General features: G+C 38.4%; 1 protein-coding gene across 1 annotated transcript in view; it reads left to right on the top strand.

The window, feature by feature from the left end:
- The window catches only part of MAP3K21 (mitogen-activated protein kinase kinase kinase 21), a 68,852-nt gene extending 58,684 nt beyond the window's left edge, over nt 1-10,168 (top strand). Inside the window, exons 6-9 of the mRNA XM_004372935.2 lie at nt 1,615-1,765; nt 2,128-2,225; nt 5,180-5,965; nt 9,741-10,168. Coding sequence (XP_004372992.2) covers nt 1,615-1,765; nt 2,128-2,225; nt 5,180-5,965; nt 9,741-10,168 — 1,463 coding nt within the window. The remainder of the gene's footprint in view (nt 1-1,614; nt 1,766-2,127; nt 2,226-5,179; nt 5,966-9,740) is intronic.
- The last annotated feature ends 7,557 nt before the right edge of the window (nt 10,169-17,725 follow it).

Here is a 17,725-nt window from a genome sequence, read left to right as displayed (position 1 = left end):
GTATCCTCCTATTCTTGACTCTCCTTCTTCCTGTTGCTCCAGGTGAATAGAGACCAACTGTCTTGCCTTGAATGGCTGCTTGTATAAGCTTTTAAGACCCCAGGCACTACCCAGTGAACTAGGAGGTAGCACAGAAGCACTAAGCACGTTACTAAGCCAATTAACTGGGATGTCCCATGAAACCATGACCCTAAGCCTCCAAACCAAGGAACCAAATCCCATGAGGTGTTTGGTTGTACGCAAACAACCTCCGCAGCTACGCTTTTTTTTTTTGTCGTTGTAAAGATGTCTTATCACACAGCTTTTTCCAATTCATCTTTTTAACAGGTGTTCAGCTTATTGACAGGACTTACGATAATTGGCTGTGTAACCCTACCCTTAATCGGATGTGATTTTTTAAAAATTAGATAATGTTGAAATACATAAAACAAAAGCAAGCATCACCTATGATGCCTCAACTTGTTAAAAAATGATGAAAATAAGTTAAACTTCCTTCTTTATATCAGCAGCCCTCTCCTTCTTCATTAACCACGGTTATAAGTTTCATAATATCTGTTTATTGACTTCTTTTCTATGTGTGTGTGTTAGTGTATGTACACACACATGTAATTTTTTATTAAAATAATACATAATAAACATTTTTATCTGTAACACATCTTTTATGGCAACAAGATATTCTATTATGTAGGTACATCATGATGTTTTGAACTGTTTTTAGAACATTTAGTATGCTACAAAAACCCATTGCCGTCGAGTCAGTTCTGACTCATAGAGACCCTAGAGGACAGAGTAGGACTGCCCCATAGGGTTTCCGGGGAGCAGCTGGTGGATTCGAACTGTTGACCTTTGGTTTGCAGCTGAGGTCTTAACCACTATGCCACCAGCGCTCCCGCTGTGCGACCAGGGCTCCAGTATGCTTCCTTTTTTTTTTCCCTAAGTGTGTAGTGATAATAGCAGTCTTCTCCAGTGGTATCTAAATCCATTATAAATGCACCTAAAGGCTGGAGAGAAAGCATACATGTGTATAAAAAAAATGTGGATATTACATAGGAAGATAACCTCCCTGTGAGGTAGTGGAAAGGGAAAGGTGCAGTGAAACTGTCAAATATTTCAGATTAATGTGATTTTAAAAAGGCAAGTATAGCCAAACTGTCATGATGACTCAGCAAAATTGCGATGACTAATGAAAAATTAGCTTAAATTACAATTTTAAAATACACTCTTGTGTCTCGTGTTCAAAATTTTAAAAGATTTGGTTAAAAAAATTAGAGTGCTAATAATAAGTTCATTTTAAGTTAAATGTTCAGTTTGGCTCTTTTTTCCAAGTAAAATGAAACCCTAATTGTCACAAAATGTTAAATACATAAACAGATAGCTAAATAAATAATCAGATCTTTGCTGGTAATCTACCTTGGATTTTCATCATTTCTGTTAATTTATTTTACTTTTCCTCCTATTTTTATGATTAGAGAGAGAAAGTTGCCATAGATTGGATGAAAGAAATCATTTCTTCCCTTTTTTCATGTTTTCAGAAGGTGGTTTTACACCTGATTGAATTCATTTAACTGTTTTAACAAAGCTGATACAGGTTACTGAATGATGCTCTCTGTTTAGTGACTTCAGATGAAAGCAATAAAACTTGGGGAAGGAACACAGTCTGTCGCCAAGAAGAATTTGAAGATGTAAAAAGGCATTTTAAGAAAAAAGGTTGTACCTGGGGACCAAATTCGATTCAGATGAAAGAAAGAACTGACTGCAAAGAAAGGTACAAGTGTGATAACCGTGGTATCCCAGTGTTTGCTGTGACAGAGAGCAGTGCTTTTTTCAGTGTGGCGTTGACCAGACTTGTCTTTTAAAAAGCAGTACAGAGAGACTTGATTATTAATTTCATACTCTAGGATGAGCTTATCATACTAATTATAATTTATAAACACTTAAAAAAAATTCCCTGATTTATTTTTGTCTAATTTTAAAGTTTTATTTGTACTTCATTAGCTTTTCAAAACTCAGAGTACGTATGTGTTCTCTTTACTACTTTAAAAATCTTGTAATTGGCGTGTATTCACCAAAGCCTAATCTGTGTGTCGTGTGGTTCTATTATATCAAAATAAACATCTTTTTTTGTAGAATAAGACCTCTCTCAGATGGCAACAGTCCTTGGTCAACCATCTTAATAAAAAGTCAGAAAACCATGCCCTTGGCTTCATTATTTGTGGACCAGCCAGGTAAATGCATTTCAGGAATTTCTTTGAGTTAGATTTAGCATCTGTGTGTTCTGATGCTTTGCTTTAATAGTCCTCATGTGGCTGTTAAAGTGTCATAGAGAAGGTTGCAAGTAATAACATTTACTTATAGTTTTCACTTAAGCTCAAACATTATTTTCTGTCCAGTAAGACTTTATGGTGGAAAGTAATTTGGTTCCACTTTTTTTTTTTTTGATACTTTGTAACTGCTGTTCTTTACCAAAAAAATTAGTAGCAATATTGATTACATAGAACCAGATTAGTTTAGTGTAGAAGTTAGTAAATAGGAAAATATAGACCCTCTGCAAGTTCTCCTGAACCTAGAGAGCTGAGTTCCTGACTATATTACTACCTCTAGGTGTGATGAAATCTTATGAAGAGGTTTGACTACTGCTTGGAGAGTATTACCTGGAAATTTCTCTTCAATTTGAATGGATCATAATGATACTGATATTAAAAGGTTGCAGAGCTATGGAAATTACTGAGAAACTTTTAAGTATTTTTATTACCAAAAAGAAAATTGGTCTTTCTCCTTGACAATTTAAGATAGCCCTTTGCTCTTTTCATACTGTGGCCCTGTTAGAGATGTTTTAGCCAAACATAGTATAGATTGCCTTAATTTATTATCAGTGCTGTGCTCAGTTTGACAAGTACCATTTCACTGACTATCCACGTTCCATTTCTTCTTCTGTTTTATCATGAGGATGTGGTTTCAGTATAAATATCCCCATAAATACATTTGGGTGTACACGAGACAGGTGCTCTGTAATTCTTGGATAAATGCTTTTTATTGTTCAAATCTATTATTGTATTCTGACTCTGGCCTTTTATAAAGGGATACTCCTCTGATTTATACATTGCAGTTTATTGTGAAAGATAATGTAAAGGCTAATGATGAACAAGTAATAGTAGTAAAACTGTTATTCCAACAGTATATTCTTCATTATTTGTGGCCTTTTGTCTAGATAAAGGTATTAAACAGAGAAGTCTTCCTGTGTTTTTTGCCCCTTAATTCTTTTGTTCTTTTTTTAGAATATTTTGGTCTTATTAATAATTCCTCTAAAGCTCACTTCAGGAGTTAAGAAGCAGAAGGGTGTACACTTGTCTGCTGTGCCTGAAAGCCCTCCTCCCACCACCCCTGCCTCTGTGTGGCCAGATCCTTCTAGTCATTTATGTCTCAGCTCACATGAAAGCCTTTCCTGACCACCTTAGCTAGAAAGTAGTATTCTGCTCCCGCCTGCCTGGCTCTCTATCCCATTAATTAGGTTTACTTATTCATAGCTCTCATTTTCTCAGTCACTCCCAAACTACAATGTAAGCTCCACAAAGGCAAGGGTTTTATGTTTTTCATTCCCCCATTCTGCTCTCAATGCCAGGAACATAGTAAGCACTCAATGTTTATTAAATGACTAAATGAACGCTAAAAGGACTATTTGAACTTACATAGATGCTGATATATTTACCTTGACTTTTGGTGCTACAAATACATGCCAGTGGTCATAACGAATGGGAAGGATGATGGATGGGTCCATGTAAAGCCATGACTTCTTCAGGGAGAAATGTGGGTTTTACTGCTCGGCGATGATGCACGTAAACATACAGAAGGAGATCTCGTGTACTTAAATCTCTGGATTTCCTTGGTCTGTAGCACCCTCTCTCTTTTTTTCTAACTGTGGTAGATAATTTGTTCTGTATTCAGTACTACACTGTGCATTTGAATCACCAAAATGCATTTAGTGCCTACTGTGATGAAGGCACTGTTCAGGGAAGACCCCACAGAAGAAGAAGAAAAAAAAAAAGGGAGACAAGTGAGCATGTTCTCAGAAGCATACCATCTACTGGTGTGCACAGCTGACTGTGGTCTGTAAGTAAACGGAAGGGACACCTGAGAGAAGCTGCCTAGGTTTCCCAGGAAGCAGGGATTGCTGGTGGAAGATGGGGCAGAGCTAGGCTGTAGGCAGTCGCAGTGTTTTGAGAAAGAGTTAAAAGGCACGATGGGACTTGGTTAAGTAATGATGGAGAGTGAAAGGATGAACTAAGGAAGAAGAGGGCACCTTGGACAAAGGGCACCGATGGGAAGATTGTGGGTCTGACGGGAGAAAAGCCGGCTTTCTAGCTTGCCCAGATTATAGAGCATATTTTAGATGTAGTAGGATGTAATGCTGGAGCGATAATTGGAAGTTCTATTGTAGACAGCTTTGAAACCAGATTGAGGAATTTTTAGTGAACACATTCATGGTTAAGCAAATAATGAAAAGAATTGTGGCGTCCTCTTCAGCTGGTATAATTTGTAATGCTTTGGGCCTTTGTGATCTCTTAGAGAATCTTCCTCGATTGCAATGATTCCCAAACTCTAGTAAAGGCTTGTTAAAACACGGGAAGCTGGGCCCCACCCCTAGAATTTCTGATTCAGTAGTCCGGGGGAGGCCAAGAATTTGCATTTCTACCAGTTCCCAGGCAGTGCAGATGCTGCTGGTCCAGGCAGCCCACTCTGAGAAACACCCATCTGTTGCATAACCGGTCTTTTAAACACAGGCTAGCTATAGATAATGGTATCCGACATTTTTTAGATCTGAAGAGGACGTATTTTAAATAACGTATCATAATGCCCATATATATGTGTGAATTTTTTCTTGATGAGTTTGTTTCTATACTAATTTCTATTATTCGTGCCAGTGAATGACAGTTTCCTGAATGTTAGAAGCCAGCAGGTGACTGACTTGCTGGTTCATCTGCAGGGAGTGTTGAGCAGTCAGGCCCTGGGCCCAGTTCCTTATACTCCTCCTGGATGAGTCATTTGCTACACTGAAAAGAACCTCAAAACTTTTGTTTTTAGAATAGTTACTTATTAGGTTTTAGCTTCATTTTGCAATACAGTTTAAGTAATTTTTACAGTAAAGCAGAACTACAGTGCATATTTTTCTACCTTTATTTAGGTGCTTGTGAAGAGCCAAAGCTTTCCCCTGATGGATTAGAAAACAGAAAACCAAAGCAAATAAAATTGCCTAACCAAGCCTATGTTGATCTACCTCTTTGCAAAGATAACCCCAGAGAGAATTCTGTGGAACCTGAAAGCTTTGAGGAGGGGGTCTCTGCAGGTTCTGCCTTGGGCACTCCTCAGGTGACTCCTACAAATAGTCTGAGTAGAGCACCCCAGAAGAAGAAAATGGAATCTGCTCTGTATGAGTGTACCATGCTGCTGGCATCTGTGGCTTTGGGACTGGATATTAGAGAGCTTGGTAAGGCACAGGCTCCTGAAGAATTGCTGCTCAAGGAAGAAAAGAAGAAACGAGAGGGAATCTTCCAGCGTGCCTCCAAGCCTCGCAGAAGTGCCAGTCCTCCGACAAGGCTGCAGTCTAAGAGAGAGGAGAGCAACAGCCCGCCCTCACTCCTACTGTCAAGTGCTGTGAACCTTCTGTCTGTGCCTTCGCTTTCCACAAAGTGCTTGTTGCAGACAGACAGTGAGGACATGTCTGTGGGCAGCATACACGTCACCTGTCACCCAGAGATTCCTGCTCCACGTCTCTGTTCTGCCATCCATGGAAGTTGTCATGAGCCAACCTCAGTGTCAAGACTTGAGACTGATCACAGTCTACCAAAAAAACTGTTTCCTTCCCCCATAAAGCAGACACATGGGAACGTGCCTTACTGTGCTTCTTCAAAAGGAAGAGCATCACATCACAGACGGACCATGTCTGATGGAAATGCTTCTCAGACCCCAAGTAGGTTGTGTTATTTGGGTAAAAAGTGTAGAGTTTAGAATGTAAAATTGTATGTATATCTGATTTTTCTTTCTTTTTTTTTTTGAAGTGAATACACTTAAAAATTTGTATTGTTCACATAAGATGTTTGATTTTATCCTCCTTTTTTATTTGATTTTAATTTAACTACATTTTGGATTCTGGGAAAGCATAGTTAAATGTCAGTAACTTAAATCTGTGTGGGCAGTGGTGGTTCAGTGGTAAAATTAATGCCTTCCATGCAGGAGACCCAGGTTCACTTCTTGACCAATGCGCCTCAAACACAGCCACCACTTATCTGTCAGTGGAGTCTTGCATGTTGTTATGATGCTAAACAGGTTTCAGTGGATCTTCCAGACTAAGGTGGACTATGATGAAAGGCCTGGCGATCTACTTCCAAAAATTAGCCAGTGAAACCCTATGGATCACAATGGTCCAATCCCATTGTACATAGGGCTGCCATGAGTCAGGGGCCAACTCAAAGGCAGCTAACAACAACAACTTAAATCTATAATAGCGTATTAAAATAGAGAATTTGGAGAAGCAGACCCAACTCTCTCCTGTTACGTAGAAGACAAGTCATTTGCCAAATCTAAACCAGAAATGAGTAGGAGAGAGAAAACTGGTCCTCCGATCTCCAGTGAGAGCCCTTGTCTCCTGCTTCATGCTGCTTCAGTGCTCAGATTATGTTGAGATTGAGTTCAGCAGGTATTACCTCTATTGATGTGTGCAATACACCAAACCCTTCAATGAAATATATGTCCAGATGTGGAAGCTCAAAAACAAAAATAAATTTTATAATTTTTCTAATCCTTAAAATGAGAGGGACTTGACTAGAAGGCAGCCACTAGTATTTTGATAGCACTATAGGTAATAAAGCACCTTCTTATGAATCGTCTCTCTTAATCTTTATAGTGACTGTATTATGCACATATCCTCAACTCCGGTAAAAAAGTTAGAACTCATGCGAAATCAATGACTTAACTAAGATCACACAGTGAGTTAAGTAGCAGTGTCAGGATTTGAACCTGGGACCTTTTGACTGAATAATGATGCCTCCTTCTTTCTCACATCTATGTCCTTTCCTGTTCTGTTGTTGTTAGGTGAGATCGAGTTGGTTCTGACTCATAGCAACCAGTCGGTTGGCAGGTTGCTGTCTTCCAAATTTCCAAGTTTCTTTCCTGCTCTAATACTCATTATATGAGTATGTACATGGTTGGATTATCCCATTTTGTGCTAGAGTGGTACTCACTTTTTAAATATCTGTGGTTACGTGGCCCTTTAATACTGACCCTGAAGGAGACATGTGGCTACTTAGGAACAACAGGTGATCTGAAGTTGTGGGACTAGGATTCAAGTTCTATTTGAACCATTTGATTAGCTTGTGATCCTGGGGGAATTATTCATTTGGTTTCCTCATTTTATTGCTTTGAGAGGTGTCTTAATGTGATGGGTAAGAATATGGAACTTGTCAGGGTCCAAATATCAGCTGTGTCTCAGCTCTGTGACTTATTTGCGTGTGACCTTGGGCAAATCATTTAACCATTTAGTGCTTCAGTTTTTTCATCTGTAAAATGGAGATGATGATAATATACTTACCTAATCTATTAAGATAGTAGTAAAAATTTAATAATATACTAAGGGCTATTGTTGTTGTTAAAACAAAACAAAGCAAAACTTGTCATCAGATTGATTCCTATGCTTAGATGTTGTTAGGTGCCATCAAGTTAGTTCCAACTAATAGTCTCTCTGTGTACAACAGAAGGACACACTGCCCAGTCCTGTGCCATCCTCACTGTCGTTGCTATGTTTGAGCCCATTGTTGCAGCCACTGTGTCCATCCGTCTTGTTGAGGGTCTTCCTCTTTTTCACTACCCTGTACTTTACCAAGCATGATGTCCTTCTCCAGGGACTGGTCCCTCCTGATAACATGTCCAAGGTATGGGAGACAAAGTCTTGCCATCCTTGCTTCTTAGGAACATTCTGACTGTACTTCATCCAAGACAGATTTGTTCATTCTTCTGGCAGTCCACAATATATTCAATATTCTTCACCAACATCATAATTCAAAAGCATCAATTCTTCAGTCTATCTTATTCATTGTCCAGCTTTCATATGCATACGAGGCAATTGAAAATACCATGGCTTGGATGAGGCGCATTTTAGTCCTCAAAGTGACATATTTGGTTTTTAACACTTTAAAGAGGTCTTTTGCAGCAGATTTGCCCAGTGCAGTGCAGTCATTTAATTTCTTGACTGCTGCTTCCATGGACATCGATTGTGGATCCAAGTAAAATTGAAATCCTTGATAACTTCAGTCTTTTCTCCGTTTATCATGATGTTGCTTATTGGTCCAGTTGTGAGGATTTTTGTTTTCATTACGTTGAGGTGCAATCCATGCTGAAGTCTGTGGTCTTTGATCTTCATCAGTAAGTGCTTCACGTCCTCTTTGCTTTCATCAAGCAGGTTGTTTAATCTCCATATTGCAGGTTGTTAATGAGTCTTCCTCCAATCCGGATGCCACATTCTTCTTCATATAGTCCAGCATCTCAGATTATTTGCTCAGCATACAGATTGAATAAATAGGGTGAAAAGATACAACCCTGATACACACCTTTTCTGATTTTAAATCACACAGTATCCCGTTGTTCTGTCTTAATGACTGCCTCTTGTTCTACATACAGGTTCCTCATGAGCATAATTAAGTGTTCTGGAATTCCCATTCTTTGCAATGTAATCTATAATTTGTTATGAAAGGCTATTAGAGGTTACGATCACTGTTCCATATAAAGATAATTACATAACCTCGTATAGCTCATGAATAATGCGTATGGAAGATCTTTTTTATTTTATAAAATATTGTGCTTTCATTCCCTGTATCTTTTCCTCCACCTCTTCTCTTCAAGTACTATACCTAGGCATTTCTTACAATAATTTTTTTCAGATTAATGTTCATTGTCTTTTGATAAATCAGTTTATTTTTCTTTTGTAATGCATTAGAGTATTAGTAATTTATAATTGCACAAGCAGAAATCTTAGTACAATTACCTCATAAGCAACCATTCTTTTTCTCCTATGAGCCAATAATTATTTGCCAAAATGGTAATAAGTTACTTCTTCAGAACAAAGACAAGAAGGGGTACTATGTAAACACCTAACTGCTTCCCTATTTTCATTAATTTTTCCAAATCATAATCTAAAAGTAAAGTTTGATCATATTAACTATCATTTCTGAAAGTCTTAAATTTATTTCAGTCTAATCCATTTAGAAATCTACTGTATTCATAATTATCATTGGCCTATGCTCTGTAAAAGTGGTTCAGATGGTTAAGTGCTGTGCTAAGTGAAGAGTTGGTGTTTCAGACCCACCCAGAGACATCTCAGAAGAAAGTCTTGGCAGTCTGCTTCTAAAAGGTCACAGCCATGAAAACCCTATGGAGCACAGTTCTGCTCTGACGCACAGGGTCCCCATGAGTCTGAATTGACACGATGGCAACTGGTTTGGTTTTATGTACTATGAAGATTTTTTAGTTCTGTTTCCATACGGTTTCCATAGGTGGGAGCACTCTTAACTAACCTTGTAGTACTTTTTCATTAAAAAAAAAAAAAAATCATATCCTAACAGTTTCAGAAAATTTGTGTTCATATTTTTTGTTAAAGGTCACTTTAAAGATTACCAGTTGCATTATCATCATAGTTATTTTTCTTAATAGTCATTGTCTTTCTAATTGCGCACTGTCTTTGCCTTCTTAACCAGCTGGTACAACTGTTATCTCAGCCACTGAAGCCTCTGAACTGCCACTTAGGCAGGTTTTGGGGCTGCCATACCCGCCTTCTGCTCCTCGCAATAACCTGCCAAGTGTGGACTCACCTGCAACCCGAGGAGCTGTCAGCATTGTGCCTCGGCCTCGCCCTTCCTCCCTGAGAAGCCGATTGGATCCGCTGCAGGCTCCCCTGTGGAGAACAGAGTCTCCGCCTGCACAGGCAGACAGTCTGGTGGGTCACCCAGGACCAACCCCTGCCTGCCTTCCTTGTGCCAAGGAGAGAAGTGAATTGCACAGGCCTTCCTTACTGGACGCAGATGTGGAAGGTCAGCCCAGGGATAACACAGTGCCTTTGTGCAGAATGAAGAGCAAAACCAGCCGGCCATCTATATATGAGCTGGAGAAAGAATTTCTGTCTTAAATTAAGTGCCTTATATTGTTAAAGCATTTTCTTTTTTTAAGGTGAACAAGTTAAAACAGTGTGTCTACCTTTGAATTGTTTCATGCTGCTGTGTTTTCAGAAACTATGGCCACATCACCAAAGTAGCAATGCAGAATGTCTGACTTCTCAAAAAATGTACGAGTGCTGTTCCTTGTCTATATTGATTTTTCCACTGGATTTATACCGAGTAACTTGAAATACACAAAAGTGTAAAACAAGAAATGTAGAGCAATGTAAAACTATGCTGGGTAGAATTACCTTAAGTACACTTTTAATGCTTTCTTTGTTCTCATTTGTGCCCTTGTCTATCAGTATACCACAGAAATTGTAATGATGGGCACTGTTTTTTTTTTTTCTTTTTTCGTTCATTCCTCTTTCCTTCCCTCCTTCCCTCTCTTTCTTCCTTCCTTGTTTCTTTCCTTCTTTGTTTGTCGTGCCACAAAAAGCCAAGGAAGAGCTGTTACTTTCTTGGTATGAATAATGGATATTAGTAAGGAAAGGGTGTCTATTAAAAAAAAAATCTGATGACTGGAATAGATACAGAGTCCTAGTTAAACTACCTAAGCTTAGCAGTAGACTTACAATGCATAAATATTTCAAATTCTCACCTAAATTGTGCAGTGACATTTCTCTATTTGAGGACTTTACTGAATGTAAGTTATAAAAGTTTTAGTGAATGTAACTTATAAGAGTTTTATCTATTAGAACTCCAAAATAGATTTTCAAAAGATCAGTCATTGACATTTGGCTAAGACCATATTATATACACTTGAGAGAGGTTAATCTGTAGGTACTTTCTGTGGAAAGGGTTCTTGCTTCAGCAGTAGCCATATTATACTTGGTATCCAGAAGTGTAAAGCTTTTTTTATTTTGCAGAACAGTTTTTAAGCCTGAGGTTACACGTGTCTAGCTCTGTTCACAGATATCATGTATTGTAAACATTCATGGCATTTAATTTTGTCTGTATTCAAAATGCATAATTAATAACCCCAAATACAATTACAAACACTGCCAAGTCAAGAAACAGTACTTTTAGACTTTAAGTATTTTTTTATTTCACTAATTGTGGATAAGTATAAGGCACATGTTGAGATAAGCTGATATAATGGAAATGACAAGTGCATTACACGTTTTTTTAAAATGGGTTTATAAAATGGATCCTTGAGTAGAGGACCAGGATTTTAAATGATTTAGAATTATTTATGAATCACTTTTACACATCATACATATATGATACAAATAAACTACTGAGTTATTAAGCTGCATCATGGCTATCAAGGAATTTAAAGAATTTCCCTGGGTTTCTTTTGTTAAATCTATTGTGTTTCCCTTCTTCCACTAGAATATGAATATTCAGTTGACAGACAATAAATATTTAATACTTTCCATGCAATGAAAGAAATAAATTACAGACCTTGCTTGATACTTCATTTAAAATTGTACCTTGGTTAAAGTTTACTGAATAACTGAAATTTCAGCAATTTAAAATAAATTAAAAATTACCTAAAATTTAAAATATCTCACCTGTCGTTTAGGAAAAGGAAAATCATTTGACCATTTTGGACTATCTTTGTCACTTAGTAGGTATGCCCCACCCAATGGTGAGCAGAGCGTGGAAGTATTGTATTAAGAGCAAACGTGTTTTGTCCTAAGGAAAACAATCTTACGTTTCAGCTTCTTGTAGCAAAATCTCAGGTATTTATTAACGTTTGTTATATCTTCGTCCATTCTATGCTTTGGCTTCATTTTGGGTGGTTATCAAATTATGCAGTTGAGATTTGATTTCCTCAGAATGTTACCACAATTCAAATTATGGGCTACTTTGTATTTGGTCATTTAGGGCATGTAACTTCCAGCTAAAAGTAAAGGAAATGCATGTCTAAAATAGTAATAAATACATGGAAGAAAACGTATAGAAACTATGTCCTCAGTTTTGCTTCTACCAAAACATCCCGTGCGTGTGAGTGATGTGGTTATTTGTCTGTCTTCTCCCTCTCTGTTCTCTTCCTGCTCCCCTCTAGCATTATGTTAGTCAACTGTACATCCTGATGAATTTTAAAATGAAAACATATTAAAAAGATAATTACAGTATATGGATTCAATCTCACAGGTTACTGAAGCTCATTATTTTTGCTGAGATCTATTGTACATTTGCGATTTTCTGTGTGTATTAGTGTACTTTGCCGAATCTGGTTATTTATTTTCATAGAGACTTAATAGTTCACTGAAAGATGCATTAAGCTGATTACTGTTTGTCAAAATTAAGGTGCTGCCACTGCAGAGCTTTAAGGCATGGTCCTGATAAACTGTATTACAAAGCCTATGACTGAGAAAGATGTTTACATATGTTGTTTATTTTTTTAATAAACTTTTTATAGCCAGTCTATTTGCTCAGTGCTTTGATCTCCTGCTAATTGTGACTAGAGTTTGTAATACTTTATTTTGTATTTAGTAAGGAAAAATATGTTAATAGAGATTATTAATGCTTAATAAGCCAGATATTAGCCTGCTGAATTCCTTAAACTGAAGATCACTACATGAGTCAAGGGATTAATTGCTTTAAAAAGGCATAATGAAATGTATTTACATTTTTTTTTGGTACATATATGCATTGAAAAGTTACATTTCATTATGAGTTTTGCAACTCCTTTTCAGAAGGCACACCTTTTTTTTATTATTGTACTTTAGATGAAGGTTTCTAGAACAAACCAGTTTCTTATTAAACATATTGTTTTATGACATTGGTTAACAACCCCACGTCACCACTCTCCCTTCTTGACCTTGGGATCCCTATTACCAGCTTTCCTGTCCCCTCCCCTGTAGTCCTTTCTGCTGGACTGGTGTGCCCCTTTAGTCTAGTTTGTTTTTTTTTATGGACCTGTCTAATCTTTCACTGAAGGGTGAACCTTGGGAGTGACTTCATTACTGAGCTAAAAGGGTGTCTGGGGGCCATACTCTTGGGGTTTCTCCAGTCTCTGTCAGACCAGTAAGTCTGGTCCTTTTTTGTGAGTTAGAATTTTGTTCTACAATTTTCTCTAGCTCTGTTTGGGAACCTCTATTGGGATCCCTGTCAGCAGTGAGTGGTGGTAGCCAGGCATCATCTAGTTGTACTGGACTCAGTCTGGTGGAGGCTGTGGTAGTTGTGGTCCATTAGTCCTTTGGACTAATCTTTCCCTTTCATCTTTAGTTTTCTTCGTTCTCCCTTGCTTCTGACAGGGTGAGACCAGTGGAGTATCTTCGATGGCCACTCAGAAGCTTTTAAGACCCCAGACGCTACTCACCAAAGTAGAATGTAGAACATTTTTTTTATAAACTATGTTATACCGGTTGAGCTAGATGTTCCCTGAAACCATGGTCCCCAAAGCCCTCAGCCCAGCAGTTTGGTCCCTCAGGGAGTTTGGATGTGTCTGTGGAGCTTCCATGACCTTGCCTTGTACAAGTTGTGCTGACTTCCCCAGTATTGAGAAGGCACACCTTCTCTGAATGGAAGTAGTATATGAACTGAATCTCAGCTGATGCTACAGAAATGTGGTTAATGAGACATTATTAACATTGGGACCTTCCTAGGATACTATATGGCAAACCTCGTGTAATTCTCTTTAATAAAAATGTTAAGTAGTAGTACCCCTATTTCATTAGATACGAAACACATAAGTTCAGTAGTTTTTCCATAGACCTAGCTTGTATCAAGCCACCACCATCTACCTGGTCACACTTACTGTAATCATAAGCCTAGTATAGAAGAAGAAAACAAATCTTACGTGTGAGCTTTGTAAGCAGTCTCTTAAGACCAAGGCAGGTTTTCACTCATCCAAAAATTTGGAAGTTTAGAAATGGATGAGTACATATTTAAAAGTAAAGCATTATGTTAGCTAACAATGGATACTTCCTAAGTACATGTGGGATGAAATGGAAAGTAAAACACACATATCTAGTAGGTTAGCTCAGAAAAATGGAGTATTCTGTTCAATGGATTTATAAATACAGCAAAATTATCATTTAAGAGCTGCAACATAAATGTTAGCTGCCATCAAATTGACCCCCAACTTTGGGAGACCACACGCACAATGGGATTGGACTGTTGGGATCCGTAGGGTTTGTATTAGCTGATTTTTCATTAAAAATTTTTAAATGCGCTTAAGCTATGAATGAATAATTTATAAGGATCAACACAAAGCTGGTTCCCATGAGGCGGAAATTAAAGATGTCCCAAATGTCCAACTTTTCCGTATGGCTGCACCACTCCATCATCTCTAACATCAACTACTCCTCCTCCCCTCAGTACTCTCCCTCTCGTCTTCGGGTTTCATAATTCACTGCAACTTCTCACAGAACTTATGAGCTGTATCAAGGAAGTGGCTCACGACATTGTGGAGGCTGGCAAGTTCCAAATCGGCAGGCCGGATGACGAGGCTGCTGGCTCACAAGGCTGCAGAAGCTGGCAAATCACATCAGACAATATGCTGCTGGCCTACTGGGCTGCAGAAGCTAGGGAATCCCAGAATAGGCAGGTCAGACGGCAGGCTACTGGCTCAGGTCCCAAGAACCGGAGGTCAAACAGTGATGAACTGGATGCAGGATCCAGATGCAGAGAGAGACCCCTGTCAGAGCACCCACGCGTATATATTGGATGCAGGCCCACCCCAGGGAAGGGCGTGACTTGAGTAAGGGTGGACTTGAGTCCACGCCCTCCTACAAGGCTGTGACTCAAAATACACCCCTACACTAATCCTGCCTCATTAACATAATAGACGTTAGGATTTACAACATATAAAATGGGGAATAATTAGAAGAATTACATCGGATCACAAAATGGAGGACAGCCACACAATACTGGGACTCATGGCCTAGCCAAGCCAGCACAGAACACCAACCATCACAGGTTCCATACACCTTATTTGCATAGTCCCACTGAATTATTGTGTGTAGGTTACAAAGACTATGGCTAGAAGGGCCATATTAAGTGATTCATTGCACTGCAAGCTGTCTATACTGTTTCTGAGAAGACCAACACACTAAAACACAGTGATGATGATGAAGCGTTTATGCATGAAACATAGTAATAAGTATCATATATTAAAAAAAAAAAAAAAAAAAACCATTGCCATTGAGTGGATTCTGACTCATAGCGACCCTATAGGTATCATAGAGTAGAGTAAAAATTCAGCTATTATTAGCAAGCAAAACTGGTAGATTGAATTAAGGCCCTCCCATATGCTGACAAACTCACTGGCTACCCTGATAGGCACTGTGAAAGACATGGAGTTAGTAGTGAGCAAGAGAGATGCCACCTGTGTCCCTTACCTACGGAGTTCTTATGGTCTAGAAAAAAAGACAATGAAAGGATCTATAAGCAGGGTGGCTTTGTGGTGGTGCGACTGTGCAGTCCCATGGGACCCCGAGCTCAGAAGTTCCCCCGCACTTGGTTTAACGCTCTGCTATCACCATCTGAAGATTCTTAACAACTTGAACAGAGGCTTTACATTTTCATTTGCACTGGGCCTCTCAGATTATTTAGGCCGTCCTGACAAATGAAATGAGTTACAGAAGGTGAAGTAGATACTGCTTTGGTAGCAGTGGAGGAGCTGATCTAGTCTGGGGAGCCATGGAAAGCCCCTGAGGAAGATGGGGCCTAAACTGGGTGAGGAGTGCACCATGCTTGTGGGAAGTCCTTGAGGGAAGAGAGAGAGAGAGTGGAGAAAGCAAAGGAGGACTTCTCGATTGGAGAGTAGAGAGCAAGGGGGTAATTAGACATAGGTCAGATTGTTTTGGGCCCTGTACTCAGCAGCAAGGCCTTGGATTTTTATCCTTAAGGCATTAGTATGGTTTTAATCAAGGGACAAAGTGATAGGACACTCAAAACAATAAAATTCATTTTCATAGAAACACATTTTTGATATAACTAAATTGAAGCCCATATTTGGCCCAAGGGTTATTTGAACGCCTTGGAAATGAAGATTAGCTTAACTGTTTTATAAAATACCAAAACTTGCTGCTCAGTCCTAGTTTTATATTGACCTGTAAGTTTTGAATTGAACTTTGAGGGCTGAGAGCAAAAATTGTAGTGAATTTAGATATGCAAACTGTCTTAGTTTTCTAGTACTGTTAAGCAGAAATACCATAAGTGGGTGGCTTTAAAGGACAGAAGTTAGTTTTCTCACAGGCCTAGAGACTGAAAGTCCAAATCAGGGTCTCAGCCACGCCAATCCCTTCCTTTTCAGTAGCTCTGAACATTTCCTGGTTCCTTGGCAATCCTCACATGGCATCTGTCTTCCCCCATATGTGCCTCTGTGTCTAATCTGCTCTTTTTATAATTTAGAAGTGGTTAGATTTACAGCCCACCCTACTCGAGTATGATCTAATTAACATGACAAAGAAAACCCTTTTTCAAGACAGTATTACATCCACATGTATAGGGGTCAGGGTTCCAACACATATTTTGTGGAGGGGACACAATTCAATCCATAACACTATCTGAGATCTACGTTTGTAATTTTATTGATGGGACTATCAATTAATACTGGTGCCCACATGTAAATTCACTGCTGTGCTGGAAACTTCCTCTTGTGGAATCTGCAATCCATCAATACCTCTTCACCGTTTCTCACTACTGTTACTGGAAGTAATGCAACCCATGCTAGAATTCTTGAAATTCTGGAAACATTGTGGAAATATAGATATGCACTCCCTAAGATTGTGATTTTTTATTTAAAAAATGGATGTTTTGCAAAAATGAGGAATCTAACCACATAAAGAATTCACTTAAGTTTATTCTAGTAGAGAAGCTATGATAGCTCAAAGGGGAAAGACATAATAATATTAAAAAAGGTTGTTATAAATTATCTTTATCATCATCGTAGTAGAAAACAGCACAAAATATTGTGCTATACAAGAAATGTATCAAATTCCACAAAGAAAACAATAGGAAAGTAACGCACATTTTACAGTGAATTTTGTGAAGTCATATTCTTAAAAGTGTCAGGTTGTCACTTTCACAATGTTAATGTCTGAGTAGTCTAGCCATTATTTTCTTAATTGCTTTAGTTTCTAGTTTGCTAGGTTAGATTGGCCCAAAATGAGTTTACAACCATACGAGTTCTATGTTCTCTAATATGATACGGGAAGATGAGGTTGTAAACTACGTCAACAGGGACTTTTTCATAGTAGTTCTAATATCTCCTACACTCTATTCCTGGTAAAGCAAGGTAAGATAAAATATAATTTAAAATATTCCATTCCCCTCAATTTCTTCTTTTAACAATTTAGCACAATGATTACTGGGCATAATCTGCTTTGTTGTTTTTTTATTGTTAAAATTTTGATGTTCCATTCATAAGAAAATACGTTTCTTTGTAGATGCTTTCTCCGTCACTGGAAGATACTCCTTAATTGTCTCCTCCACAGTGTGTCTCCCCCAACGTACTGTAAACTCCTTGAGCCCAAGAAATATGCCTTCCTCAACTCCTAGTCATGCATTCAAAATCCATGTGCTCAAAATTGCCTGGCAATTTGTCTAACAAGGACAAAAGCAACAAC

Source organism: Trichechus manatus, unplaced genomic scaffold, assembly GCF_000243295.1.
Source record: "Trichechus manatus latirostris isolate Lorelei unplaced genomic scaffold, TriManLat1.0 scaffold00021, whole genome shotgun sequence".
NCBI lineage: Eukaryota > Metazoa > Chordata > Mammalia > Sirenia > Trichechidae > Trichechus > Trichechus manatus.
This window is presented reverse-complemented; position numbering and strand designations above follow the sequence as displayed.